Source organism: Paroedura picta, chromosome 4 (assembly GCF_049243985.1).
Source record: "Paroedura picta isolate Pp20150507F chromosome 4, Ppicta_v3.0, whole genome shotgun sequence".
Taxonomy (NCBI): Eukaryota; Metazoa; Chordata; class Lepidosauria; order Squamata; family Gekkonidae; genus Paroedura; species Paroedura picta.
Window position 1 is genome coordinate 31,022,185 of NC_135372.1, and position 27,509 is coordinate 31,049,693.

General features: G+C 44.5%; 1 protein-coding gene across 2 annotated transcripts in view; it reads right to left on the bottom strand.

Moving 5' to 3' along the window:
- Positions 1 to 27,509, bottom strand: part of ACBD6 (acyl-CoA binding domain containing 6) — a 157,774-nt gene that overhangs the window by 60,250 nt on the left and 70,015 nt on the right. The window contains exon 6 of one of the 2 annotated variants that reach the window (XM_077332222.1): positions 13,014 to 13,103. The exons of the other annotated variant lie outside the window; for it this stretch is intronic. Coding sequence (XP_077188337.1) covers positions 13,014 to 13,103 — 90 coding nt within the window. The remainder of the gene's footprint in view (positions 1 to 13,013; positions 13,104 to 27,509) is intronic. 2 annotated transcript variants of the gene reach the window in all.

The following is a 27,509-nucleotide window of genomic DNA, read 5'->3' on the forward strand; positions in this document are numbered from 1 at the left end:
TAGAATCCACTATTTGTCATCTGACAACGTAAATTTCAAAATGATCACAGAATCATAGAATAAAAGAGATGGAAGGGATCTCTTGGGTCATCTAGACCAACCCCTGTACTATACAGAACACTCCCAACCCTATCACTCATCCACTGTAACCTGCCACCTCCTTGAACCTTCACAGAATCAGCCTCTCCGTCAGATGGCTATCCAGCCTCTGTTTAAAAATTTCCAAAGATGGAGAACCCACTACCTTCCATGAAAGCCTGTTCCACTGAGAAACCACTCTTTCAGGAACTTCTGGTTGTTTAGATATAATTTCTTTTGAATTAATCTCATCCCATTGGATCTGGTTTGTCCCTCTGGGGCAAGAGAGAACAACTCTGCTCCATCCTCTATATGGTACCCTTTTAAATACTTGAAGATGGCTATCAGATCCCCTCTCAGTCATCTCCTCTCCAGGCTAAACAGACCAAGCTCCCCCAACCTTTCCTCATACGTCTTGGTCTCCAAACTCCTCACCAGCTATGTTACCCTCCTCTGGACACATTCCAGTTTGTCTACATCCCTCTTCAAATGAACACAGTACTAAAACTGAACACAGTACTAAAAGTGAGGCTGAATCAGACCAGAATAAAGCGGTGCCATCACCACCTGTGATCTGGACACGATACTCCGTTTGATACAGCCCAAAATCCCATTCGCCTTTTTAGCCACTGAGTCACACTGCTGACTCATGTTCAATGTATGGTCTACTAAGACTCCTAGATCCTTTTCACACATGCTACTGCCAAGACAAATCTTGCCCATCCTACATTGGTGTATATAGCAATTTCATGCTTCGCAAAAATTCTCTCCTTGTGCTCACTGCCTCTCAGATCCAAGCAACATGCCAACATCAGAACCACAACAGGTCCACACCCAGCCCTTCACTTCAACCTAGAAGTAAACAGGATTGCTGAAACGGCCCGTGAATTCAGGCTTCAGACAGAAGACAGTCTTGCCTCAGGTTAATGCAGCGAGTTAGTTTAACCTGAATCCTGGGTAAGGGCCACCTGCCCGTTAAATGCAGCCAGTAGTGGAGGTCTATAAACAGAGACACGAATGAAGAATTTCCTTTAAACTCCAAATAAATTCTTTTTGTCGGAGACAGCTCTGTAGAGTGACAGGGTGTGAATATGATTGATGCCGGGTTGAAAAGAAGGGATTTGTCACTGGTAAGTAAAGAAAGCAGGCAGGCGTGTTTTTCCATGCTTCAAGATAAAGCCCGGGATTAAAGGAAGCAATTTAAGGTGAGAGGCCCTGTGTGATGATGCACTCACCTGGAAAACCAACTCAGCTGCCAGAAGAATCGTGCTTTGTTCTTGGACAACAAGAGCTTGCTTTTTTTTTGCACCTGACCCCCCCACCCTCCAAGCAGATAGCCCAAAGAGGGCTTAGGGGCTTTTGGGCAACAATTCCCAAAATTATACAGGCAATTTAGCATATTAGGCACATGCTTCCTTAGATGACCAAAACCCAAAATCTACATAAGCAGTGAAAAGATGGAGATAATTAAAAAGAAAGACAAGCAGTAAACATTCTGTGTTGCTTTAAAATACTGTACCTATCAAAATGGTATGCTTTCAGGGAGGTATACCTCACAAGAAAGCCAGCTTGGTGTCATGCTTAGGAGCTTGGACTTCTAATCTGGCAATCCGGGTTTGATTCCCCACTCCTCCTCCACATGCAACCAGCTGGGTGACCTTGGGCTCGCCACAGCACTGAAAAAGCTGTTCTGACTGAGCAGCAATATCAGGGCTCCCTCAGCCTCACTTCCCTCACGGGGTGTCTGTTGTGGGCAGAGGAAAGGGAAGGCGACTGTAAACCGCTTTGAGACTCCTTTGGGTAGAGAAAAGCAGCATATTAGAACCAACTCTTCCTCTTCTTCTACAACGGCCCCTGCAAATGATGATGGAAAAGTTCCTGGGATCTCTCCGATCTGCTTTCCTTACCTTTGTGTAGGAAGCAAGAGCGTTCCCACAAAACAGGCCTCAGCAGATCGGTATAATCACTTGGATAAATTTCTTCTTGACATATTTACCCAAGTGACATTAGTTCTCGACCAGCATATCAATCTATGCATGTTTAAATCACAATGGCTGTTAAAAGAAAGTTTGTTCTCATGAAGTGGTGTGTGTGTGACATGTAGGTATATGCTTCACCTTTTCGGAAACAAGCCTTGTGATATTTAGCCTTGGAAATAAGCAGAGACTCTTCATACCCTCAGTTGATAACAATGCACCTAAATTACCGGGCCCTGCACATTCTTTGAAGTGACTCCAAATATTGGCAGGAGCACACCAAGAAACAAGACGCTGTTCTCTACAGAGCCGCCCTCTCACAGCTAGAATACAGAGAATGAAGATAAATCCCTGAAGTTTAAAGGAAAAAAAACATTACCAAAGCTCGAGCAGAACCTTATGAAACCTTTGAACGGTATTTATGGCGAAAAGCCTTTCCCTCCCGCCAGCAGACATAAACAGCAGCTGCTGAGTACTGACCATTTAGCATTCAACCTGCTGCCAATCTGCATTCCTCAGAGAGACCTGCAAGAGAAAATGTGGAGCTGTGCCACTTGTAATAACTGTTTGACTGGCACCGAGTCAATGCTTTAATGCAGAAAGCTACCCTCTGTCACTAAGCAGATCCTTCCTTTCTTTGGCTAATGGATTTCACAGCCACTGGCAGCCCGGCCAAGAATACGGGCATAGATGCTGAGAGTCTACTGAGAGCTGCCTGGAACAGCCAAATGGAGAACTGGGAGCAAGTCGGGTTTGCAGCTCTGCAACGTGTGGCAGGTGACAGCTATCCCTTGCAGTTAGCTGCTGGGAAGGTGGGGGGCATTTTGATCTGCTGTTTGTAAATGCAAGATCAGATCTGATTGGTGTGGGGGGGGAATAGAAGAGTGAGCTAAAGATCAAGGAAAAGGGCCTATAATCCCTGAAGGGGCGAAGGTGTCCATCGCCCTCCTTATCCTCCCTGCTTTCGTGCCACTGAAACCGCACCGCCCGGTTGAAAGTAAACTGTTTTGCTCAGAAGCAGGGTCAAGCTAGCTCGCGGGAGAGGAAAGGTTGGTCTTCTACCAAGTGGCAGCCAAATGCGCACGGAAAAATATACTTCTTTGTTTACCAATTAAATGTTCGTTTGAAAATAAACAGACATACATGATAAAAAGAACATACGTAATAGGTAAAAGGTGAACGTGTCCACCTGAACAATTAAAAAAACTCCTCTAGAATAAGGTGACCAGATTTTAACATCGGTAAAGCGGGACAACATTGACCGGGGGGGGGGGGGGTTCTTGATTAAAAAATTGGTCTATATGGAGCAACAAGAAGTTTCACGGAACGCAAAAATAGTATTGTAATATATATTTTTTTAATTTCAACATAAGTACAATTTGCCAGGTGCCCCCAGATGTCCCTCCAAAAGTGGGACAATCTGGTCACCTTACTCTAGAATTAAGAATTGCTTCTCATACGTTGCAGCAGGATCCATTCACTGCGTAACACGCATCCACAACGAGTAATTTGGAACAACGTCTATTTTGCTGGAAAGCCATTAGTTGCACCAAATCTTTCATCATTACTTGCTTTCATCAGCCAGTCATGAAGGGTCCCCCCCCCCCAATTCTTAGGAAAGACCACTCTGGCTGCGGCAAGCGTATCTAAAGCTACTCAGTGAAGCTATTTAGACATCAATTTATGGGGAACCTGTCACTACAACCCAATAATTGATTTAGTTCCTACCACTTGTTTTCAATAACCTGGGGCCCATTTATGTTATCTACCACGTCTGGGAAAAGATCTCCCTTCTCTGCCTCACAAAACCAGCACATCCTAGTCCTGGTTTCATAGCTCTTTGCTTTCCCGAAAGGGCTCAGAGGCCATCAACAGACCATTTTCACCGGAAGAGAGATACCGGGGGCAATTTTGTTTTGAAACTCACCTCTCTCCCCAAGAAATGTTACCAGGTAACTTTTTCCAACCATGCCTGAGTATCGCTGGCTAAAAAAGAGCATTTCACAAGGCAAGATATAGATCTATCTATCTATCTATCTATCTATCTATCTATCTATCTATCTATCTATCTATCATCTATCTATCATCTATCTATCATCTATCATCTATCTATCTATCTATCTATCTATCTATCTATCTATCTATCTATCTATCTATCTATCTATCTATCTATCTATCTATCTATCTATCTATCTATCTATCTATCTATCTATCTTTCATCTATCTATCTATCTCTCTCTCTCTCTCTCTCTCTCTCTCTCTCTCTCTCTCTCTCTCTCTCTCTCTCTCTATCTCTCTATCTCTCTATCTATATCTATGATATATCTCTGTGCATATAGAGAACTCTCCTTCCTACTGTACAAGCCGCTTGGGATCAGCTTCTCCCAGGATCCTAGTGTCTATTCCAATGAAGCACAAATGGATTTTCCTGGCCGTTCTCTTCAGATGACTCCTAGGATCATGGGATGAGAGTAGATGAATAGAACAGCAGGGGGCTGAGGTAGGGATGTGAAATTGCCCTCCCTCCCTCCTGCATCACTTTTGCACAGTTCATTAAAAGACTGATGTGCAATACCAGGAAACAAAAATTGGATGGGACTGCAATGAAAAAGCAGTGCAAGAAAACTCCATGCCCCTTCCGTTAGCACCTGGTAGGAGACAAGCTCTTACTTGTTGTAATTCTTTCAAAGCATTTCGTAGCTATTCCTTTTCTTTACTTTTTCATTTTTTATTAATACAGAAAAAAGCCATATACAAATTTCGTAGCTATTTCTGACATGGTGCAAGCACTTTTGAATTTTTTTTTAAAAAAAGGCTGGGTATAAATATTTTATCAAGAAAGCGTTTGTTTCTAAAAGGACATAGAAAGTGCCGTCAAGAAAAAGGGTGCTTTTTTAATACACCACTTTTCACTACTCAAAAGTGTCACAAAGACGTTTAAGAACATCTTTCTCTCCCCACAAGTCACATAGTAAGGTAGGTGGGGCTGAAAGAGCTCTGAGAGAACTGCTCTGGGGGGTGAATCTCTGACATTAATCCAGATAAAATTGCTGACAGCACGTCATGCACGTGATCAATGTCTTCAGTTACCATTTACCACCAATGTAGTTTTATGGCTAGAACGAAAACGGTAGGTAGGCAATCTTTGCATACTTGTAGAACAGCGACATCCCTCCTAAGGTTCCAACGCACAGGCTGTGCCTCTACAAACATATGGACAAGGCAAGGTAACTTGTCAATTCCAGGGTTCAGAGGAAAGCAAGGAGGGTGATCGGAGGCCTGGGGACCAAGCCCTAGGAGAAAAGGCTGAGGGACTTGGGAATGTTCAGCCTGGAGAAGGGGAGGTTGAGGGAGGCCAGGACTGCTCTTTAAAGATCGGAAAGGCTGTCACTTGGAGGAGGGCAGGGAGCAGTTCCTATTGGCAGCAGAGGAGAGGACCTGTAGTAATGGGTTTAAACTATGTGCAGAACAGTAATGGCTAAATATCGGGGTGGGGGTGGGGGATTCACAGAGTAGTTTAGCAGTGGAATTGGCTGCTTAAGGAGGTGGTAAGCTCCCCCTCATTGGCAGTCTTCAAGCAGTGGCTGGACAGAGACTTCTCCTGGATGCTTTTAGGCTGATCCTGCATTGAACACAGGGGTTGGTCTAGATGGTCTGTATGGCCCCTTCCCACTCTAGGATTCTATGATTCTATCTGATGAGATCAGGCTGGCCCAGGCTATCCAGGTCAGGGCTCAGTAGACAAAAGTCGATCGAAGAAATAATTCCACACTGCAGTGAGGTTCCACTGAAAACAAAGGAGCAGTCAGGGTGCTACAAGGAGTGTGCCACACATCTGTGTAGCTCATTCACGAAGCCTAACTTTGAAGCCAAGTCTCAATGACAGGCGAGGAAGAAGAAGGGAGGGAGGATATTTGTGATTACTTTTAGGGGTGGTGAAAGACAGACATTCTGCAGAGACTCAGAGGCAATTCTGTCCGATTTATCCACTGACTCTCCGGAAACCAAGCCAGCCTAAATCATGCCTGGAAGGCCCACCTATCCCCTAATAATAGTCGGATCTGTATGAGTTTGCAGCTGGCATAAGGAGGAGAAATAAAATGACACAGTAAGAGCCCTCCATTTTTAAGACCAAGTCCATTTTGCATGGCTCGCCTTGGGTGTTCTTTTGTAGAAGAAGAAGAGTTGGTTCTTATATGCCTCTTTTCTCTACCCGAAGGAGTCTCAAGGCGGCTTACAGTCGCCTTCCCTTTCCTCTCCCCACAACAGACACCCTGTGAGGGAGGTGAGGCTGAGAGAGCCCTGATATTACTGAGGAAGAAGAGATGGTTCCTTTTTGCTGCTTTTCTCTACCTGAAGGAGGCTCAAAGCGGCTTACAGTCACCTTCCCTTTCCCCTCCCCACAACAGTCATCCTGTGGGGTGGGTGAGGCTGAGAGAGCCCTGATATTATTGCTCGGGCAGAACAGCTTTTATCAGTGTTGTGGGAAGCCCAAGGTCACCCAGCTGGCTGCATGTGGGGGAGTGCAGAATCGAACCCAGCATGCCAGATCAGAAGTCCGCACTCCTAACCATGACACCAAACTGGCATTTAAAAAATAATTTTGACAAGGTGCTTTTTTACCTAACTCCTGTCTGTTCCATCCCCATCATCAAGGATGGGGATGGAACAGCATCATGGGCATGCTTAATACTGAAGTTTTCTTATGCCTATACAAGGGCAGCGGATGATGGAGCTGAGAGAAGAGGTGTGCATGCGTGCGCATGTGTTTTTAAGGAGGGAACATCAGACAACATTAACTGACTCCGGGTTTTGAACTCTATGGAATAACTGCATCACATCGGAGAATGACTGAATGGAGGGAAGACATAAAAGGATTTTAGAGGCACAGAAGGAGAAGGAGAAAGAAAACGGAAAGAAATCTCAAGCAGCCTTTGACATATCCATAATTTCTACTTCATTTCTGGCTAATGGTGGAAATTAGTCTTCAGATAGTTGATAAAATCAGCCTGTCTCTGCTGGGTTACTACCATGATCTGTGGCCAAGCAAGTACTTCTGAAATTGATTTTTCTTTTTGGCAACCAATGGGCCAGTCAATAATAATGTCGTTTGAGAAGGATTGAGTCATGAGGGAGATGAACCTTCCCTTCCATTTATTATGTTTGTATTGTCTCTATTTGAAAAGAGGGGTTTCCCCCCCACACACATACATAAATACATAGAGGGAATGGCTATTTTGCATTTTAGTCTCCCAGAAATGCAAGCATGTTGGCATCTGTGTGTGTTTTTTTATTTAAGAAGAAGAAGAAGAAGAAGAAGAGTTGGTTCTTATATGCCGCTTTTCCCTACCCGGAGGCTCAAAGCGGCTTACAGTCGCCTTCACATTCCTCTCCCCACAACAGACACCCTGTGGGGTGGGTGAGGCTGAGAGAGCCCTGATATCACTGCTCGGTCAGAACAATTTTATCAGTGCTGTGGCAAGCCCAAGGTCACCCAGCTGGTTGCATGTGGGGGAGCGCAGAATCGAACCTGGCATGCCAGATTAGAAGTCCGCACTCCTAACCACTACACCAAACTGACAAGGAGCCCCTTGTCCCTGGAAAATGGGCACTGAAGGGGCCGTCATCTTTCAAAAACAACTGTCGAACCATGGATTTGAAATGAAGTATTGTGACAGTCCTAATGCCTGCAGAATCAAAATATGTGATCTAGAATCCAGATACCTCTAGTTTAAAGAGCATTCTAATCCCTTGCTGGTGAACAGCTAGTGTCTGACTATGACAGCAGAAGGATAAACCACTTGGTCTGTGCCTCTTTCAATGGTCCTTAGATCCTGGAATATCAGAATATCAACCTATTGCTTTTGAAAGATACATAATTTTGTTCTACTTGAGAAGTCACAAGGCTGGATCCAGCAAGCTTTTTCACTCAGTTTTACTTCTGTCCCTTCCTTCTGAAGAAGGCCTGGATTTCATTCCACACTTTTCATTATCTGAAGGCATCTCCAAGCAGCTTAACAATTGCCTTCTGGATCACTTGATGCTTCCAGGTCAACTTCAAGGGCAGACCTGCACAGAGCAAGTTACAGTAATCTAGCCTGGAGTGGCCATTGTGTGGATCACTGTGAAGGGCAGTAACTGCACAAGGTTCTGCCTAAACAAAGTCATCTTGGTAGGCATTCCTTCAGATATGAAGAAGAAGAAGAAGAAGAAGAAGAAGAAGAAGAAGAAGAAGATTTGGTTCTTATATGCTGCTTTTCCCTACCCGAAGGGTACACAACAGACACCCTGTGGGGTGGGTGAGGCTGAGAGAGCCCTGATATTCCTGCTCGGTCAGAACAGTTTTATCAGTGCCATGGCGAGCCCAAGGTCACCCAGCTGGCTGCATGTGGGGGAGCGCAGAATCGAACCTGGCATGCCAGATTAGAAGTCCGCACTCCTAACCACTACACCAAACTGAGTTGCCAAGGCCATGAGGACTTTATATGTGATGGGCAGAACCTTGAATTGAGGCTGGGATTGATCTGGTTGGCAGTCAATGGCATGACTACAGAACAGGTATAATATGCATACTTTGCCTATTTCCTAATTATTGAGCTGCAACATTGTACACCAACTGAAGTTTCTAAGCTAAGGGGAAATCTATGTAGAGTGCAACACAGTGATCTAACCTCCATGTTACCTTGTAGCCATGGATCCATGTAGGGGGTAATCTTCTGGGTTAAGCTGAGTTGGAAGAAAGCATTCCCTTCCCACTACAATAATGCTGAGTTCTAGATAACCCTTAAGCTCTTAACTAAGTCAGGAAGGGTCAGAGGAAGCCCAGCTTTAAAGCCCTCAGGCTTTCCAACCAGCATTAACTCTATCTTTACAGGATTTGGTTTCCGAAAGCCAGCTTGGTGCAGTGGTTAAGAGTGGTGGCTTCTAATATGGTGAGCTGGGTTTGATTCCCCGCTCCTCCACATGCAGCCAGCTGGGTGACCTTGGGCTCGTCACAGCCCTGATAGTGTTGTTGTGACTAAGCAGTCCTGTCAGAACAGTCTCTTGTGGCGCAGGGTGGTAAAGCAGCCGACATGCTGTCTGACCATGAGGCTGGGAGTTCGATCCCAGCAGCCGGCTCAAGGTGGACTCAGCCTTCCGTCCTTCTGAGGTTGGTAAAATGAGTCCCCACAGCTTGCTGGGGGGGGGGGGGGGTAAACGGTAATGACTGGGGAAGGCACTGGCAAGGCCATCCTGTATTGAGTCTGTCAAGAAAACACTAGAGGGTGTCACCCCAAGGGTCAGACATGACTCGATGCTTGCACAGGGGATACCTTTACCTTTAGTCCTGTCAGAGCTCTCTCAGCCTCACCTCCCTCACAGGGTGTCTGTTGTGGGGAGAGGAAAGGGAAGGCGAATGTAAGCCGCTTTGAGACTCCCTCAGGTAGAGAAAAGCGGCGTATAAGAACCAAGTCTTCTTCTTCTTCAGTAATATCAGGGCTCTCTCAGCCTCACCTCCCTCACAGAGTGTCTGTTGTGCGGAGAAGAAGGGAAGGTGATTGTAAGCTGCTTTGAGACTCCTTCAGGCAGTGAAAAGCAGAACATAAAAACCAACTCTTCTTCACTTTGTTCACTTTTAGTCATTTAACCATAAAAGTAAGGCAATGGCTCTAAAGCTTTAGCACACTGCCAGAGATTTTGATAGAGAGATGGATACTCTAGCATATTGATAGCATCCAATTCCAAAACTATGTATGATTTTTTTCCTAAGGGCTTTACATAGAGAATGGTTAGCATGGGCGATGAGAATGTGCTGATACCTACTTCTGCCCCCAAGTGTTTCAGTAGGACAGCACAGTCTACTGTACGGAAGACGGCAGATAAATCCAATAGGAGCAGCCTTTTGTCTACATTCAGACACAGATCCTCAGCTGAAGCCACGCCACCGCCGTCCCATAGCTTGGCCTGAAACCAGACCAAAAAGGGCTCAAAGCACAAGAATTATCCAAGAAGGCTAGGAGATGGTCGTACCCTCTGCAGCTATTAGGATTACTTGGTTGCTGTGGCATGATTAGCAAGTGAAAGACTGTCTCAAGGTGGGCTTTTTTTTAAGGTGGGGGGAGGCATTAAAATTCCACACTATTGAACTGCAGTTAACTGCGTTTTTCCCCCCTCCAGATAAGTGTGGAAGAGACAATCCTGTTCTTTGTTGCTAATTACCCTTAATGGTAAAAATTTGACAAGAAGAGGTGATTGTTTCAGGAATAGAATGAAAAAAACTATTTGGGGGAGATGGGGGAAGCCTTGCTTTGTATTGAAAAGGGTCCTTTTTGCAGTCTAATTACCTAAATCCTCAGCCACAGGCCATTTCCTTGTGGGTGGCTATGTGTTCTGGAACCGTGCTAGGAACACAGATTATTTGGACAGCTTCAAGGGAGTGCCTGCCCGACTGCCGCAGGTCTCAAAGTCGCTTTCTTATCCTGATTTCTCTATTACGTTACCTCTGTTTCACTTACTGAACAGCAGGCAAGTACATGCGGCTGCTTTGGAAATGCAGAATACCTTCCCCTGCTGTGAGAAATGTCGAAATGATCTTTGTTGGTGGAGGACACAGTAGCAATAGGCAGCACAAGTAGTTCTGTCTTTAAATTACTGCAAACTGTGTATGTGTGTCCGGGAGGGAAGGAATTATTGTTTCTTCCTTCTCTTGCAGTGTGCATGAGCTGCCTATAACGGCCTGTTTCCTAGTTTTCCAGAGTGGAATAATAGACATGGATTCCTGTTTGGTAGCAGCGCTAGGGAAATTTTATGTAGGGGGCACAGATCGACAAGCTGCATTTCGGGGGGGGGGGGGAAGAGACTTTGCCCCATGTTAGATATCTGAAGGAGAAATGAAGCCCTCTCTGCAGCATCGGGGGTGGGGGGTGGGGAAAGCATTTAAAGACCCCCCCCAAGTAGCTGGTCCTCAGGATCAACTATTTGGTGGGGTCTTTCTTCCCCTCATGCTCTTCTGCAGTGGTTCTCCACCTTCCTAATGCCGCGACCCTTTAATACAGCTCCTCATGTGGTGGTGACCCCCAACCATAAAATTATGCAAGTGTTCTTTCAAAGAAATTAAACCGAAACTGACCAATGGCATGAAGATCCATTTTTCATGATTGTGTATGAATTGTTTTTTTCCCCGAGGTTTCTCAGGTCAGTTCTGCCTCTTGTCCCACCATGCCGATCTCGCTCTTTTCCGCTGCTCCAGACAGACAAATGCTCTCTCTCGATCTACCCCGCAAGGTTGTTGTGTGCATGGTGCCCACCCGGCCAAGCCGCTTGCCCTGCCACAACCCCTATGAAATGGTCATTCAACCCCCAAAGGGGTCTCGACCCCCAGGTTGAGAACCACTGTTCTTCTGGGACTGCAGAGAGAGCCCTCCCCACAGCTTCAGAGGGGTGTGTGGGGGAAGCAGGTAAAGACCCCATCAAGCAGCTGATCCTGCTTCTTTCCGCAGAAGGATCAGCAGTCTGGCAGCTGACTAGGTTCAAGTTTCCCCGATTTGGCCGAATCTGAATCAATATGCTGAATAAGTGATTCGATTGATTCAAGTCGTACTGAATCAGGAAAACTCAAATCTGAAAAATATCAATTTTTTCTCTCGATGCGCCTCCCTAGTAGGAGTATACTGATTGGAGAAAACCTGGAAGGGCTCCTTCTCCATAAAGGAAGTGGGGAAGAAATACTGAAACTGTAACACCCCATCTAAAATCTAATTAAAAAGCAGGAAGGGCACTATATAAACCTAATTAATGATGATGATGATGATGTTTCATATTCAGAAAGATGTTTTAAACGTATCTTCACAAAGTACACAGCACAGCAGGCATGCTAATAAATGTGCACTGTGCTAATAAAACAAAAAAATATATAGATACAATGCTGAAGAATTCAACTCTAGAAAAGCTGCCCCTTCCCCAAGAAACCAGGGCCAAAGGTACACAAAACCAATTCATTTTCTAAGTCAGGAAAGAACATTCTAGACTCTGTGTTCCAGCACTGTCTCCTGGCTGTGCTACTGCAGAATCCTTTTTGCTGGCCTTTCAAACCAGTCAGAAATCCTCTTTTCCTTCCATAACGACAATCACCTCCCCTCTTTAAGGCAACATGCTAGTTCTAAGTCTGCACTGGTTTTACACTCTTACCGTGTAATGTACTCTGCTGCCAACGATATCTCACTTTTCTACCATTGGCCTGCTTTCTACGCTCAAATGTATCTGCTTTTGGTCCCTTCGCTTCCTTCTCCCTTGGACGCTGTTCAGCCAAACCAATGTCAAACTTCTGTAGCCCGAGTTCTGCTGAACTTTCACTGTTGAGGCCAAGCTAGGCAATATCCTGGAGGTGAGAGGGTCTACCAACTTTTCTTAAACACAAAAACAGCCAAAGGATTATGCCAACCGAACAAATGGAAGAATGGCAAGTAAAGGGCCTCTTCAGTTCTCCCCGCCATCATTTGGTCACACAACATCACTTGCCTCAAGCTTCTTTTCTACTCACAGGACATCACATCTTTCTCCAGCAAAAAAGTTGGGAAGGATGGTTACAAATGTACAAGAAGGTAGTGTTAAGCAACGCCTCCCCTCGCCATTCCTCCACTGATGTCATGTAGACATCTCAAATATCCACGCAACTAATTTGGCCCTCAGTTGTTCCTCTTACTTTCCATTATGCTTTCTCATCTGCCTCCTCTGACAGACCGCAAATCTTGACAGAATGAATTCTGCTGCATCTCTGTTCTATACACAGTCCTGCATAATACTGGTATGACTTAAAACATTAAGCATTACAGCACCAAAGGGATACCTTTAAAATGCACAAAGACCCCCAAGTCAAATGCTCAGGGTGATACAATCCCCAACGTCTGAGTGTATTTTGCTGTATATGCTTCTCTTTGGAACGCACGGGATAAACCACGGTGCTACTCTCTCGGTCTTTACCTGGCTGTTAACATCAGCTGTATGTTGCAGCAGTACGGAGACCAGCTCCTTGTGTCCTCTGTCACATGCCCAATGGAGGAGAGCTCTGCCCTAGAAATTTCAAGCACAGAATGATGGTGTTAGATAAAACTCTTGTGATAAAACAGATCATAGGCTGCGATTGTCAAAGGATTTCACCAGGCCAATTTGTATCTCTTGGGCTTGCATTGTAAGAAGTCAACTTTTCATCTAGACCAGGATTTCTGCTTCCAGCCAAATGCCTTTGGAGATCACACACAGCGCATGAAGGTGACGGCCATGCTATTTCTTCTGAGCACACTGTTCCATCTGGCTGCCATTGCTAACAACCACTGACAGAACTCGTCTCCCTGGATTTGTCACATTTTTTTTAAAGAGCTATCAAAGCTAGTGGCCTTCATCAATCTTACGATAGCGAATTCCATAAGCAAATTGAGCGTTCTGTTAAGTACTTCCATTTGTCTATCCTGCACAGGAGGAGTAGAGTGAGGATTAGAGTATGACACATCCTTAACAGGAATTCTCTAATGTATTCAAAAGATACTTGAAACGTCCCATAAAGAATTACCTGTCCAGTCACAGAGGCTTGGATGTCTGACATCACAAACATTCGGCTTGAAATGACTGCTCTCTAAAAATCAAGGGACTGTTTGAATTGGCATCAGCAAAGGTTTAATTTAGGCAACCTACACTGCATAAGGCCTTTTTTTAGCAACAAAATCTAGAACATCAGTCAGTGACCTTGAGCCCACCTCCATGTTGTTCCCATAACACATTTTTCTCCAGAAGAAGCTTGTTGGTATGTCCTCTCTCCAAGGTGGCAGAAAGAGAACTGAAGGAAGAGTGTTCCCTCCCTCTATCGCATGATGAAATGGGTGGGAAAAGGTCTCTAGACCTGATGGAGGGGAAGGGGAGCACACATCGAAGGGGCTTTCTAGAAGCTTGTGGAATTCTCTCCTGCCATAGCAGGCCCTGCATTGAGACAGTTCCCTGTGGGACTGTACAGAAGATGCGAAGATGAACTGTGCGAAGAGGGCTTTAGATAACAATCGTTTCAGGGTATAAGCTTTCAAGAGTCAAAATTCCCTTTCTCAGACGTGAATAGGAATGGAGATCTCTGTGTCTGCATATCCCAGCCAGAAGGCAGGAGGGGTGTTCTATCATATCGTATCGTATCTTGTAATCTGCATGATTAATGTATGTGTGTGTTACAAGCTGTTGAGTCGCTTCGGACTTGTGATTATCCTATGTTCAGATTCTATAGTTCCATGAAGCAGAGGAAGCAACTTTCACAGGTAACTCGGTCGGGTATAATGTTGGTCACACAACTATGGTGCAGAACTGCAGGAAGTTCTGGCCAGCAAATTTCTCCCCTTGCCAATGTAACCAAGACCAGACAAACATCCAAAACTTGGTTTTCTGTCTAAGATATCCAGGTATCTCATCAAGCTGGAGATTTCACTGCAATACCTCCTTCATCTGGAATTGACCCTGGATGCAACTTGGGGAAAATTCTTCTTTCCACTGGAAAAAAATGCATTTCGCCACACAGAGAACCTTAATTTAGATCAGCAGTAAGATCAATTTATAATGTTAAAGTACTCATAAAAATGAAAGGCTACGTGAATCTCCACATTTGCAAGAGCGTGTTTTTATTTAAGAAACAACACACAGTCCCTTGCTTTCATTATTTCACTGCAACAGCTTTGATGTACTAGAACTTGCCGTATTGGTTATTCTGAAATGTGGTTTGACCTTGCATAACCATGTTCTAGAGAGGGAGAAAGCACTGCAATTCTTCTGCTGTTTATTTGTTCTGATAAATGTGTATCTTACATGTTGCAAAAAGAGGCAACCAAATCATACATAAATTAATTCTTAAACCAGGGATTCCCAACCAGGAGTACATCAACCCCTGGGAGTCTGTAGGAGCTCTTAAGGGGGTCCCACAGGAGCTCTGAAGTATTTTGCACACATTGGATTAATGCACTTTCAATGCACTTTAGAAGAACAAGAAAATCCAGCTGTGAAAACACACTGAAAGTGCATTATCCAACGTGTGCAGAATGGGCCATGGGAAGCCACTGAATTTCATTTCTTTTATGATAGGGGGCATTATATTAGGAAATAGTTTTCTTAAAAATTATTGTGATGTACACCAACCCAAGATGGATGGCCCAAGAGAGGCAGTTCTACATGTTAACCTATAAATAAATGTAGTCACAAAGAACCTTATTGGTTTAAAGACTGACTTGGGTACCTGTGTGAAACCTGTTTTTATTCTGATATCCCAAAAGTCACATCTAGGGGTTTAAAAGAAAACGCTAATCCAAAATCTGAGTTCCGGCATGGCATCCTTCTTTAAATTACATTTAAATTACATTTACAATTTCCAACCAACAGCATAAGTTACAGCAGGGGTAGTCAACCTGTGGTCCTCCAGATGTTCATGAACTACAATTCCCATGAGCCCCTGCCAGCAAACGCTGGCAGGGGCTCATGGGAATTGTAGTCCATGAACATCTGGAGGACCACAGGTTGACTACCCCTGAGTTACAGGAAGAGACTGTCACCCTGTGGGGGTCAACACACATGGAAAACAAGTACCTTTAAGGTTCATGGACTTGAAGGACTTGTGACACAAAGAAATGGAAAAATCTTTCATGGATTTACTCCTCCAGGCAAGTAACACACATCAGACAAAGTGGGTTCTAGTCTATTTAAGCTTAAGCTTATGCTGGTATTAAATCTTACTAGTTTTTAAGACTGCACATCAGAGATTTATTTTGCTTTTTCGATCAAGCTAGTTTTTGTTTTTTAAGTTGGGAAGGACGGGATGATATGCATGCCCCATCCAATTCAACCTGGCATTCTGACTGCTATTCTGAATACCCAGCAGATGTGGATTATTATTTTGAGTAGGAAAATGCCATCTCAGACATCATGCATTAAGCTTTTCAACTCACTTTTTGACCCAACCAGTAATTAATTCTGTATCACATTATTTTAATGGCGCACTAATTAACCTTGAATTAGAATGGGTTTTGGCAATGACTCTTTATAACAACTCACATTACTAGTATGTAAATTACTGGACGTTATGGCACTCAGATACGTGGCACAGAACTGAGGAGGAGAACACAGAACTTCTCAACAACTCCCCAAAACGATTTAAATGAATTCTCTGATGAATATTTTGCAATGGATGGGAAAGACCCATTTCTTACCACCAACTGCGCTGTCAGAAACTAAAACGGAGGAAAATATCTGTCCTTGTGGCTTGCTGTTCGGGGTTAGAAACAACTGTGTTGTGCTCCTTGGTCTGAATCCAGATCCATCCCTCACTTCTAGGATGCTCATCCGTGCTTTCAAATTAGATTTGGCCCTTCGCTTAGTCAATAACTAAGCCTTCCCAGATACTAGGTGGCAGCCTCCTCTCGCCTGACGATCACTTTGCCTGTCTGTCTTTCAGTTTTGCCATAGCATTTTTGAGACAGCTGTTGTTTTTTTTTTTTAAACGAGCTTTTAAAAGAAAGAAAAAACTAAACTCTGTGTGGGGCAAAAAGTAAAGACCCCCCCCACTCCCTCCTTCTGGAAGCCTTGAACAGACAAGGTTGTGCTCTCTAGACTAGCACCTTACTGAGTGAGCTATTTGATTTGTGTTGCAATTTGAAGCCTAGAAGCTGCATACAAAGGATTCTCTGGTCTCTTTTTTAAAAAAAGAGATGCAATGCTTCGTTAGATTTGTTCCCCCCCCCCAAAGGAATCCACCTGTACCACACTCCCTTAATTTAAAAAAACCGCCAAGACAAGAATAGAACATGGCCACTTGCGCATGAACCACATGTCGGGAGGGAGAAGACAGGAGGAAGTTGCTGTAGGCAAGAAGGGCCATCAGGAGATCCTCCAGAAGCCCTCCCACTGTTGTCCCCCAGGCACCAAGCATATAGAGCACAACTGCCCCAGACATTCTGTTCTATCTATACCTTGGGGCTGATAGCCACTGGTGGGCTTCCATATGTTTATCCAATCCCCTCTTGAAGTTGTCTGTGTTTGTAGCCGTCACGACTTCATGCACCAATTAATTCTACAAGTTAATCACTCTTTGGGTGAAAAAGCACTTCCTTTTCTCTTTTCTAAGCTTACCGCTCATTGATTCCACTGAATGCCCATGTGTCCTTGTGTTTTGAGAAAGGAGGAAAAATACTTCTTCCTCTACCTTCTCTATCCCATGCATAATTCTGCAAATCTCTAGCATCTCACCCCTCAATCAACGTTTCTCCCCTCTAATAAGCCCTAACCTTCTTTATCCTTTCATAATAGGGAAGGTGCCCCATCCCCTTAAATAATTTTAGTGGTCCTTTTCTGCATCTAAGTTCTAACTGAGCCCACATAGAGTTTCAACATGCAGGTATAACAGCCTGTAGGCATCCTGGATTCCATTTAAATGGACTCTGGGGAATGGTAGAGGACAGGAAGGCCTGGAGGCGCGATGGGTCGGACACGACTTCGCACCTAACAACAACAACAACAAGGCATCCTGGGATACATTAACTGTAACCTGAACTTTGAACACAGAAATTTAGCAAGAGGCCCAGCGTGGTGTGGTGGTGAAGAGCGGCGGCCTCTAGCCTGGAGAACTGGGTTTGATTCCCTGCTCCTCCTCCACAGGCAGCCAGCTGGGTTACCTTGGGCCAGTTACTGTTCTCTTTCAACTGTTCTCACAGAGCAGTTCTGTCAGAGCTCATTCAGCTCCACCTCCCTCACGGGGTGTCTGTTGTGGGGAGAGGGAAGGCGAACGTAAGCCGCTTTGAGACTCCTTCAGGCAGTGAAAAGTGTAGCATAAAAACCAACTCTTATATTGGTTTGAGTCCCTTGGCTCAGAGTGGTTTAAATTTTAAAATTGCTAAACCTTTATGGGGTGCTATCACAGAGTCAGGAAAAATATACTTGCTAAATTTGAATGCTTCAACTAAATGACCAGGTGCAGGGCAAGTTTAAGCACAATGGCAACTCATTTAGCCTAGAGACAGATACTGCAACACTGATAAGTTTTCATTTAACAAGAGCTAGGCTTTGAGTTTGAGACTTCGGCTTCAAAGCGAAAGTGCCTCATTTGCTACGGGTGATTAGAAGCAGACACATTGCATTTCCTTGTTAACACAAGCAGAGCTGTTGACTGAAACCAACCTCTTTAATAGTATGTTTTCTTATTTCTCATTCTTAAGCGCAAACTACTTGGTGGCACGTTTAACCGCTGAATGAGGTGCCCATTTGCAGTCCTGATGCCAGAAATGTCACAAATGGGGGGGGGGGAGAATCCATTATGGACCGTATTAATCTGGCATCTTGCACATCCATGCAAACGGCACTGATTAACTATAAACAATGTATGCAAATCAGCTGTGGTGCTCCAGCTCCAAGGCCAAATTGGAAACGTTTCATGAGCTGAACAGCTTGTCCATCCTTGGCCTGAAATCTACGTTGTACAATGGTTGCAGTTAATTCCAAGGACGACTATACACCACTGGACCATAAATTTATTTCTAAGGCATATGTTAAGATTCTAGGAGTTCTAGCCCCAAAAATAATTCATTCCAAGTGAAAGTATTCACTTGGATTTCTTATGTAGAGGGAACGCGTCCTTTTGATTTCTTTGGTTAGTTATTTCGTATTAGTCAACTGTAGCCGGCATAACACATATTTTATGTCCAAAACCAGCAGAGTATCTACTCCACAAGCAAAACATGACAATTCCACACTAAAACAATTTTTAAAAAACCCTGGCATAAATAAAAGCTTAATTCTGACACTTTCATAAACACATGTGTTGTTTATTTAAAACATTTTATCCTGTTTCCATTAGCTCAAAGGGGTTAATCCATTTTTAAAGTTAACATCAATAAAACACCAGCATTTAAATCAGCAAACTACTACCCAAAATACAACACCACCAAAAGACCCTTAAAATCATCCAAATGCCTGCTGAAAGGAGGAATATTTTGTATCCCTCCCAAAACTTATGATGTGGCTTTGTAAACCAACTCTGAAAAGAGGTTCAAGAATTTTTAGGAACAATGGCTTCTCATAACTACTGCACTTACTTGCCAAGATGGCGGCCAAGGTAAAGAAGAAGAGTTGGTGTTTATACCCTGCTTTTCACTGCCCAAAGGAGTCATAAAGCCGTTTATTTTATTTATTTATAATTTGATTTATATCCCACCTCTCTTGATTTATACCCCGTCTCTCTCTAGGTGGCTTACAAAACAAAACAAAATAAAACAATAGAACTCAGAAACACCCTACAATATTAAAACCCAATCTTCCAGAACTAACAATATTACAGAAGATGGAGGAATAAAACAACCCTTCTCACTACTCCAATCAGGTAATTCAAGCTACAACTGCATCCACCTGCTAATATCACTCAAGGCCTCATATCTTCCTTGCCAAGCAGATAATGGATTTCCAATCTCCTTCCCTTCCTCTCCCCACAACAGACACCCTATGAAATAAGTGGGGATGAGACAGCTTCTGACAGGACTGCTCAGTCAGAACTGCACTGTCAGGGCTGTGACAAGCCCAAGGTCACCCAGCTGGCTGCACGTGGAGGAACAGGAAATCAAACCTGGCTTGCTGGATTAGAAGTCAGATTAGAAGCCGCTGCTCTTAACCACGACATCATGCTAGGATCACTTACTTGTTGTGCAGTTAACTTTTTATACCCTAACTAGAAATTAAGCCCATTTCATGTAAAAATAAAATGGGCGCTAGGGCCCAGTCCCCAGGGAAGCCCTCGCAGGGCGAAGACGTCCCGGGGGTCTGGGCTGCGGGGGCGAATGGACCACGACCTGGGGCGTTCTCCCGGCCGCGGGCCGGTCTCCTGGGGCCGGGAGAAGGCGGGGGCCCACCCACCCCCAGCATCGTCCCACCCACCCCCAGCATCGTCCCAGGGCCTTCTCCTGGGGACATTGTCCCAGGGCCTTCTTCAGCCTGCGATGCGGCTGCTCCTGGGGCGGGGAGAAGGCGGTGAGGCTGTTCCTTGGGCTGGGAGAACGCCCCCAGCGACAACGCCCCCCCCCCCACTGACATGGTTCCCGGGGCGGGAAAGGAGCAGGGACGCCGTGTCTTTGACGTGGCGCCCCTGCTCCTTTCTGAAGGTGGAGGAGCACCCAAGCCGGAGGACTCACCGTGCGGGCTGCCAGCTCAATCTGCGCGGTGAGTCCCTGGCCAGGCCAGGCGAGGCCGGGCCATGCAGCCAATGGGGAGCCACGCGTCATTGGCGGCTTGGCCTTGGATGGACACTCAGAGGGCCCAATCCTGATTGGGCCCTCTGAGTTTTTATCCCGGACAGGGCCCGCCCTAACTCCTCCCCAACAGCCCTTACCCTTTTATTTAATCCGCTCCACAGGAGCGGTTTAAGATACACTTGGTGTGCAGTAAACTTTTTACACCCAGTCAGTTGTTCCCTATTTTTTTGTTTATTATGTGCGAAGTCGTGTCCGACCCATCGCGACCCCATGGACAATGATCCTCCAGGCCTTCCTGTCCTCTACCATTCCCCGGAGTCCATTTAAGTTTGTTTGTTCCCTATACAAACAAGCAAAACTACAAAAAGAGGAATCAAGTCCATGTGATGGGGTCATTTTGACTCTTGCATAGTTTAACAGTGGAGACTTCGGTTTTACAGTGAATGTTTGTCAAAGTGCTTTTTGCAGGACATTTAGATAGAATGAATTTTGGACTTTATGCATTCAGTTGGATTCAGGAGCCTTCTGCCCCAGTCACATCTCCCTGCATGCTTCCTGCCCCCTCCCAATTTTCAGTAAACCAAGGGTCCTATGAAGGGGACACCAGGAGAAAAACAATTGATTTCCCTTACCAGACATCTGGTAGACATGGTATCTGCCCCCTTCAACTGCCCCTTTAACCAATGTATTCTGCCCCTTTAACCTAACTGGTATTCTACCCTTGTCTACGGGGTTGATAAATCCAAAAACGCTTTGCACAAATTGTGATGGGACTTCAACCACCAAATCACAAAAGAAGCTCACCACGTGCTCTTTGATGTTCAGCAGGCCCACTATATCATGGGATAGCTTCAAGGCTGCAGTGAAGTCTTGAGATAGCACACATGGAGAACTCAGGATTATAAATCTAGGCAATAGAGTATTTCTCCTGACTCAAACACTGAATCCACTGGCTGAAAAAATTCCAAACTGTCCCTGGATCGTATGCATGGTGACGGCTGGCTACCCAACTACACTGGATATTTGTGACAAGAAAAAGGCTCATGAAGGATGAGGCAAATGCTCCCCTGTCTCCAATCCGAAGGGGGTGCCTGGTAGATAAAAAACCTAGTTGGAATAAGCTGAGCAAAAACCAGCACACATACTTCCTCCCAGCATGCAGGGCTTAAAAAAAAAAAATTCCCTGATCACAAGAACCTTGTTCAGCAACCACTTCAATTTCAAAAGCGGTAGCTGTTAGATAACTAAAACAAATACATCCTTATTCTTGTATCCTGTCCTACTTGGTAGCTCAGGGTGGATAACTAATGTTGTCCATACTCTTCAATGGATCTTTAATGTATCTTTCTGGAATGTCTGAGGCTATGATGAGCAACTGTTATAACAATTTTACTCTCTGTTAAGAGATTATTTCTCAGTACTGATTGACATAACAACGAACTCTCTGTTAAGAGATTATTTCTCAGTATTGAAGCTCCTATTGACATAACAACGAATCAAATGTCCCTTGATAAAGCCTTATGGTGAAACGCGTTGGGACTTTTCGGACATTAAAGAACCTGGAATAGGCTGCCTAAGGTGGTGAGCTCCCCCTCACTGGCAGTGTTCAAGAAAAGGTTGGATACACACTTTTCTTGGATGCTTTAGGACGCTTTGGGCTGATCCTGAGTTGAGCAGGGGGTTGGACTAGATGGCCTGTGTGGCCCCTTCCAACTCTATGATTCTATGATTCTAACCTTTGAAGTCTGTAGACTCTGTAGAAGTTTACTTGTTATATTGTTATAATTGTTAAGCCTTACTGGTATCTCGCAGTGCCTTATTAGTTCCCTTCAGAGAAGTGGGCAAGGAAGTAAGATGAAGGAGTCAGCCAATTAATCTATCGATCATTTAACATTTCCATTGCGGAGAAAGAATTTAGACCTGTAGAGCAACAGGGGAAGTGGGATCCAGTGACGGCTAGTAATGTCAGAACGTCATTCGAACGTCTGGAAAAGGCCGCTTAACCCCTGGGGAGCTCTTGCATAACCCCAGGATTCTGGGGAACCCTGGTTGGGAATCCCTAGTCTACAGTATATGACTAGTATTTGGAAGGACCAGGTTCAAATCCCCACTCTGCCGTGGAAGCTTGTTGAGTCACTCTCAGACTAACTTGCCTTACAGGGTTAAAAGAGCACTTTCGGTACCCAGTGGAAAGAACAAGTTGGGATATAAATTGAAATAAATAAACAAGTATAACATTTTTGCAGGTTTTTTTCGCTCCCATTGAATCATGGGGGCTAAAATGATATTCAAGTGCTTTATTTATTCATTCATTTGTTGTCCCCACAGAAACACATCTTGCTTGTAAAAAGAACGAGGGAGCTTCATGCGCTCTCAAAATATCTGGAATAAAAATGCATAAATCTAGACTGAGGACACTGACCCTGCCTATTAAATCTTCCGTGCCTCGCTGTGGCTGCATGCTGCCAGCTAGGCCGGCCTCTGCGACAGTTTCTCAAATGAACAGCACATAAATTTTCCCTTGCTGCGCGTCACAGGGCTGCTCGCATACAGAGTGAGCAGAAAGGCTGGGGACCATGACAGCTCTTCTCCAAGCATGCATATGGAGAGGAAATATGCAGGAACTGATCTTAAGTGAGGCAGAAAACAAAGAGATAGGCAAGATAAATGAAAGTCTCTTTACAACAGGTTTTTTTTTTAAAGTATTTGCTTCTACATTGGAATTCAATTATCTTAAAGAACATCAGCATCAGGATTTTTCTGTTGGGGTAAGATTTATGTTGGTACAAGGTGTCTAGGACTATGGTTACCAGTATAAAAGTGAAGGCCAGGGAGAGACTGCAAGGGGGAGGCAGATTTTTCATTTCACTCATCCAATGTAAGTTAAAATCTAATTTGGAGGATACATTTGGAGAAAAGGGGAATCTGTGGAAATATTTCACCTTTCAGCACGAGGAGCAAAAAGTTTTGTAAAGCAGTGTTTTAACATCTTATTGCAGCCAAATCCACAAATTGCAAATCCACATTATTGCAAATAAACCGCATTATTGCGATTTAATATCGCAAGGGGAAAATATATTGCTTCTGCCCTTAATCACACTCAAGGCTTAATGTTAGAAAACATGCGTGTTTTCAAACGCTGCAGCGTATTTTCAGGCGTTTGGTCCAACTATGCAGTCTGGGAGTCTGCCAAGTATGTTGTCTACACACACATTAAACACAGTTCCTGACCCTTCTAGCTCCTCACATTCCTAGAATTACTCCATGTTCAGATATCAAATGAAAGCATGTTTGGAAATTCAGCTCACTGAACATGAGCTAGAAGTCCACTTGAGTATGGTTTTTTTTGTCTAAAAATGGTTATTTCCTGTTTTGGTTATATTAAATAACCCCCAAATTTTTGTGCTATTTTAGTGATATTATCATTTTTACTATTTTCACAGCTGGCAAACATACATGAATATCTGAGGATACAACTTGAAGCTGTATCTGCATCTAGGTAGATTTTTTAAAAGGCATTTAAAGAGCCAGCTTTGTGTAGTGGTTAGGAGTGCGGACTTCTAATCCGGTGAGCTGGGTTTGATTCCGCACTCCCCTACATGCAACCAGCTGGGTGACCTGGGGCTCACCACAGCACAGATAAAGCTGTTCTGACCGAGCAGAGATATCAGGGCTCTCTCAGCCTCACCTCCCTCACAGGGTGTCTGTTGTGGGGAGAGGAAAGGGAAGGTGAATGTAAGCCGCTTTGAGACTCCAGGTAGAGAAAAGTGGCATATAAGAACCAACTCTTCTTCTTCTCTTCTTCATTTATATGTCCACATTTCATAAATGCACCACACAGTGAAATGTAATGTGCCATTTATATTCTTTAAATAGCATACTAATTTATGAGCAAGAGTTTAGAAGTACCTTAAATACTAACAATGCTTGTAGCGGAGTATAAGCTTTTGCAAGTCACTGCTCCAGATACCTAAAGAAGCAAGCAGTGACTCCTGAAAGCCTGCCAAAAATTTCGTTAGTCTTTAATAGGGATGGGCGCAAACTGGCAAATTCCGGTTTGATTCAGGGTGTATCCAAACTGAACCGGCCCCCCAAACCCATATGATCTGGAAGCCTTGAAACGAACTGGGTTAGGAGGGGGGGATGTAATGAAGCACCAAAATGGCTGCTAGACATTTTGGCATCACAGGAGAAAGGTACATATGCCCTACAGCAAGGTGCGCCTGTCCACTATGAGATCAAAAAGTTTGCTAGTCATTTTAGGGATCCATTTCACTCCTTCCTGCTTCCAAGTAGGAAGGAACAAAATCGATCCCTAAAATGGACTGTAGCCATTTCAGCCTCACTGTGTGTGATGGGGAGTGCACCTGTCGACTGTGAGGCTGAAATTAGTTGTCAGCCATTTAAAACCTCCATTTCACTTCCTTCCTTTCGGAAGTGGGGAAGCGAAATGCAGGTTTTAAATGCCTGGCTGCCAGGCCCAAACCCAATTAGAAAAATGGTCCGGCAATTGTTCAGAAGAGGTGCCTCCCCCAAACGTGGGTTTTTGGGGGAGGGGAGTAAATCGGCCAAATTTGTCATGGATTTAAGATCGTAAACCAATTCCTGCCCATCCCTAGTCTTTCAGATGCTACTGGACTCTTGTCGTTTTCTGCTGCTACAGACAGACTAACATGGCTATCCATCTTGATCACACTAGTTTATATTTGATATGAAAGTATACTCTTTGCTAACAAATTCCCACATATTTGGGGGGAGGGGCCAGCCTTGAAGTTTTTGAGTTGTTCACATCCTCAAGTAGCCAATCTTACTTGTAACTTGGCCCAAGTTTGTTTACCCCATATTTTATTTTCCCTGGTAGTAAGGAGATAGCATCTTCTGACATTTGGTGAAGAGGTCTAAATCAGTGGTTCTCAACCTGGGGTCAGGACCCCTTTGGGGGGGTCGAACGACCCTTTCACAGGGGTCATGGCAGGGCAAGCAGCTTGGCAGAGGGGGGCGCCATCCACACAACAGCCTTGCAGGGTAGATCGAGATAGAGCATTCGTCTGTCTGGAGCAGCGGAAAAGAGTGAGATCGGCATGGTGGGACAAGAGGCAGAGCTGAACTGAGAAACCCCAGGGGAAAAAACAATTTATATACAATCATGAACCATGGATCTTCACGCCACTGGTCAGTTTCGGTTTAATTTCTGTGAAAGAACACTTGCATAATTTTACGGTTGGGGGTCACCACAACAGGAGGAACTGTATTAAAGGGTCGCGGCATTAGGAAGGTTGAGAACCACTGGTCTAAATTATACCGTCAGAGGGAGCAGAAGTGAAAGGGTGCAACAAAGCAACCAGAGAACTAAGAGGCCACAACCCAGTTCAAAATAGTTGCTGGAGGGTGGGGGTGGGGGGGCTGGCTCAACAGGTGATGAAGCCAAAGGGCTATGGGTGGGACCTAATATTTCATCTTGGATTCGCATCAGGCACAGACAGAAGTCTGTTACCTAGAGAGGACCCCAAATTTCCTGGAGCTTTCCTGCTGGAAACTGGCATACCTCTAGCAGTAGCGTAGAAATGGCAACAGATTCATGAAGCTGATCGTATATAATTTCTGGACTTGCAATTTATACAATTTATATATCTTATTAGGCTAATGACCTGTGGGCTTTAGCCGCACTGATAGTCCTAACAGCGTTATTGCAGATGCTCTTAAGGAGCGCACAGATGTTTCAGTTCACTTCATCTAGGATGCAAAGTTTCCAGCCTTGAAAATTTAAACTCCCTCTCCTGCTTTCAACAAATTAATTCGTGTGAATTCTGATTAATAATAAAAGGCCATGCCATCAGCATTCAGAACTCCAGCCGGGAATGTCATGGCTCAAAGGGCAGAAATCTGCTTAGAGCTACAAGAGAACCCAACTGAATTTGTGGCGTCTCAGTCTATGAATGTGTAAGCACTTCATCTGTTCTCTAAAACACAATGTGCTGAGAGGCTGTAGGCGTTATGGACCAAGAGCAGGACAGGCAGGTAGTGTGCAAAGGAGGAGCCAACATGGCAAACAGATTGCAGTTTGTATGGCCACTAATGCGCATACCCCAAAGGGGTTTGCTTTTTCAACAACTTCTCATGAATTTTTTAAAAGGAGTGTTTGCATATTACATTTAAGTCCATTCTCAACAAGGCTACTGAATTATTAGTGCAGACCTTATATCTCCTTCCCTTGCTCCATATCCAACAGGTTTCTTTTCAAACAAACACAATTTCTGCATGAAGAATAGTTAGTTTTTATACCCCACTTTTCACTCCCCAAAGGAGTCTTGAAGTGGCTTGCAATCACCTTCCCTTCCTCTTCCCACACCAGACACCCTGTTAGGTGTGGCTCCGACAGAACTGTTCTGTAAAAACAGCTCTAACAGAACTCTGACTAGCTCAGCTGGCTGCATATGGAGGAGTATGGAAACAAATCTGGTTCTCCAGATTAAAGGCTACCACTCTTAACTAGAACATCAAGCTGGCATGTTCAGTGGAGCCTCAAAACGGACAGAAAAAAGAAGGGGGTGGGGTGGGGGACTAGCAAGCACAGGAGCAAGCGTCTTTTAATTTCTTTGCTGCAGTCCCCATCTGCAGTGATCTTGGAGCCCAGGAAAATAAAATCTGTCACTATCTCAATTTCTTCCCCATCTATTTGCCAGGAATTGAGAGGGCCGGATGCCATGATCGGAATTTAAAAAGAAAAGACTGAGTGACATGGCAGAGAATCCAAAGGCAGAGCAAAAAAGGAGTCTACAGCACTTCAGTTTCTCAGGCGATAATACAGTTCTCTGTGGTAAAAGTTTTCAAGGATCAGAGCTGACATTCATTTCACCAGATGAGCTACAAAGTAACGCTGGGTGTGTGAAGAACCTCCCGTAGGGTGCCGGCTGATTTTTATCATAACAGCAAAACCATGATCACAAGGTGTGACCCACTATCAGCTACATAGGAGGCTTAAATGGAAAACAGGTCCCAAAAAACAATATGCAGAAACAAACGTGGTGACAGCATGGTGTAGTGTTTATGAGCAGTGCTTCTTATCTGGTGAACCGGATTTGATTCCCCGCTCCTCCACATGCAGTTAGCTGGGTGACCTTGGACACAACACAACCCTGATAGTGCTGTTCTCACAGAGCAGTTCTGTCATAGATCTCTCTGCCTTACCTCCCTCATGGCATGTCTGTTGTGGGGAGAGGAAGGGAAG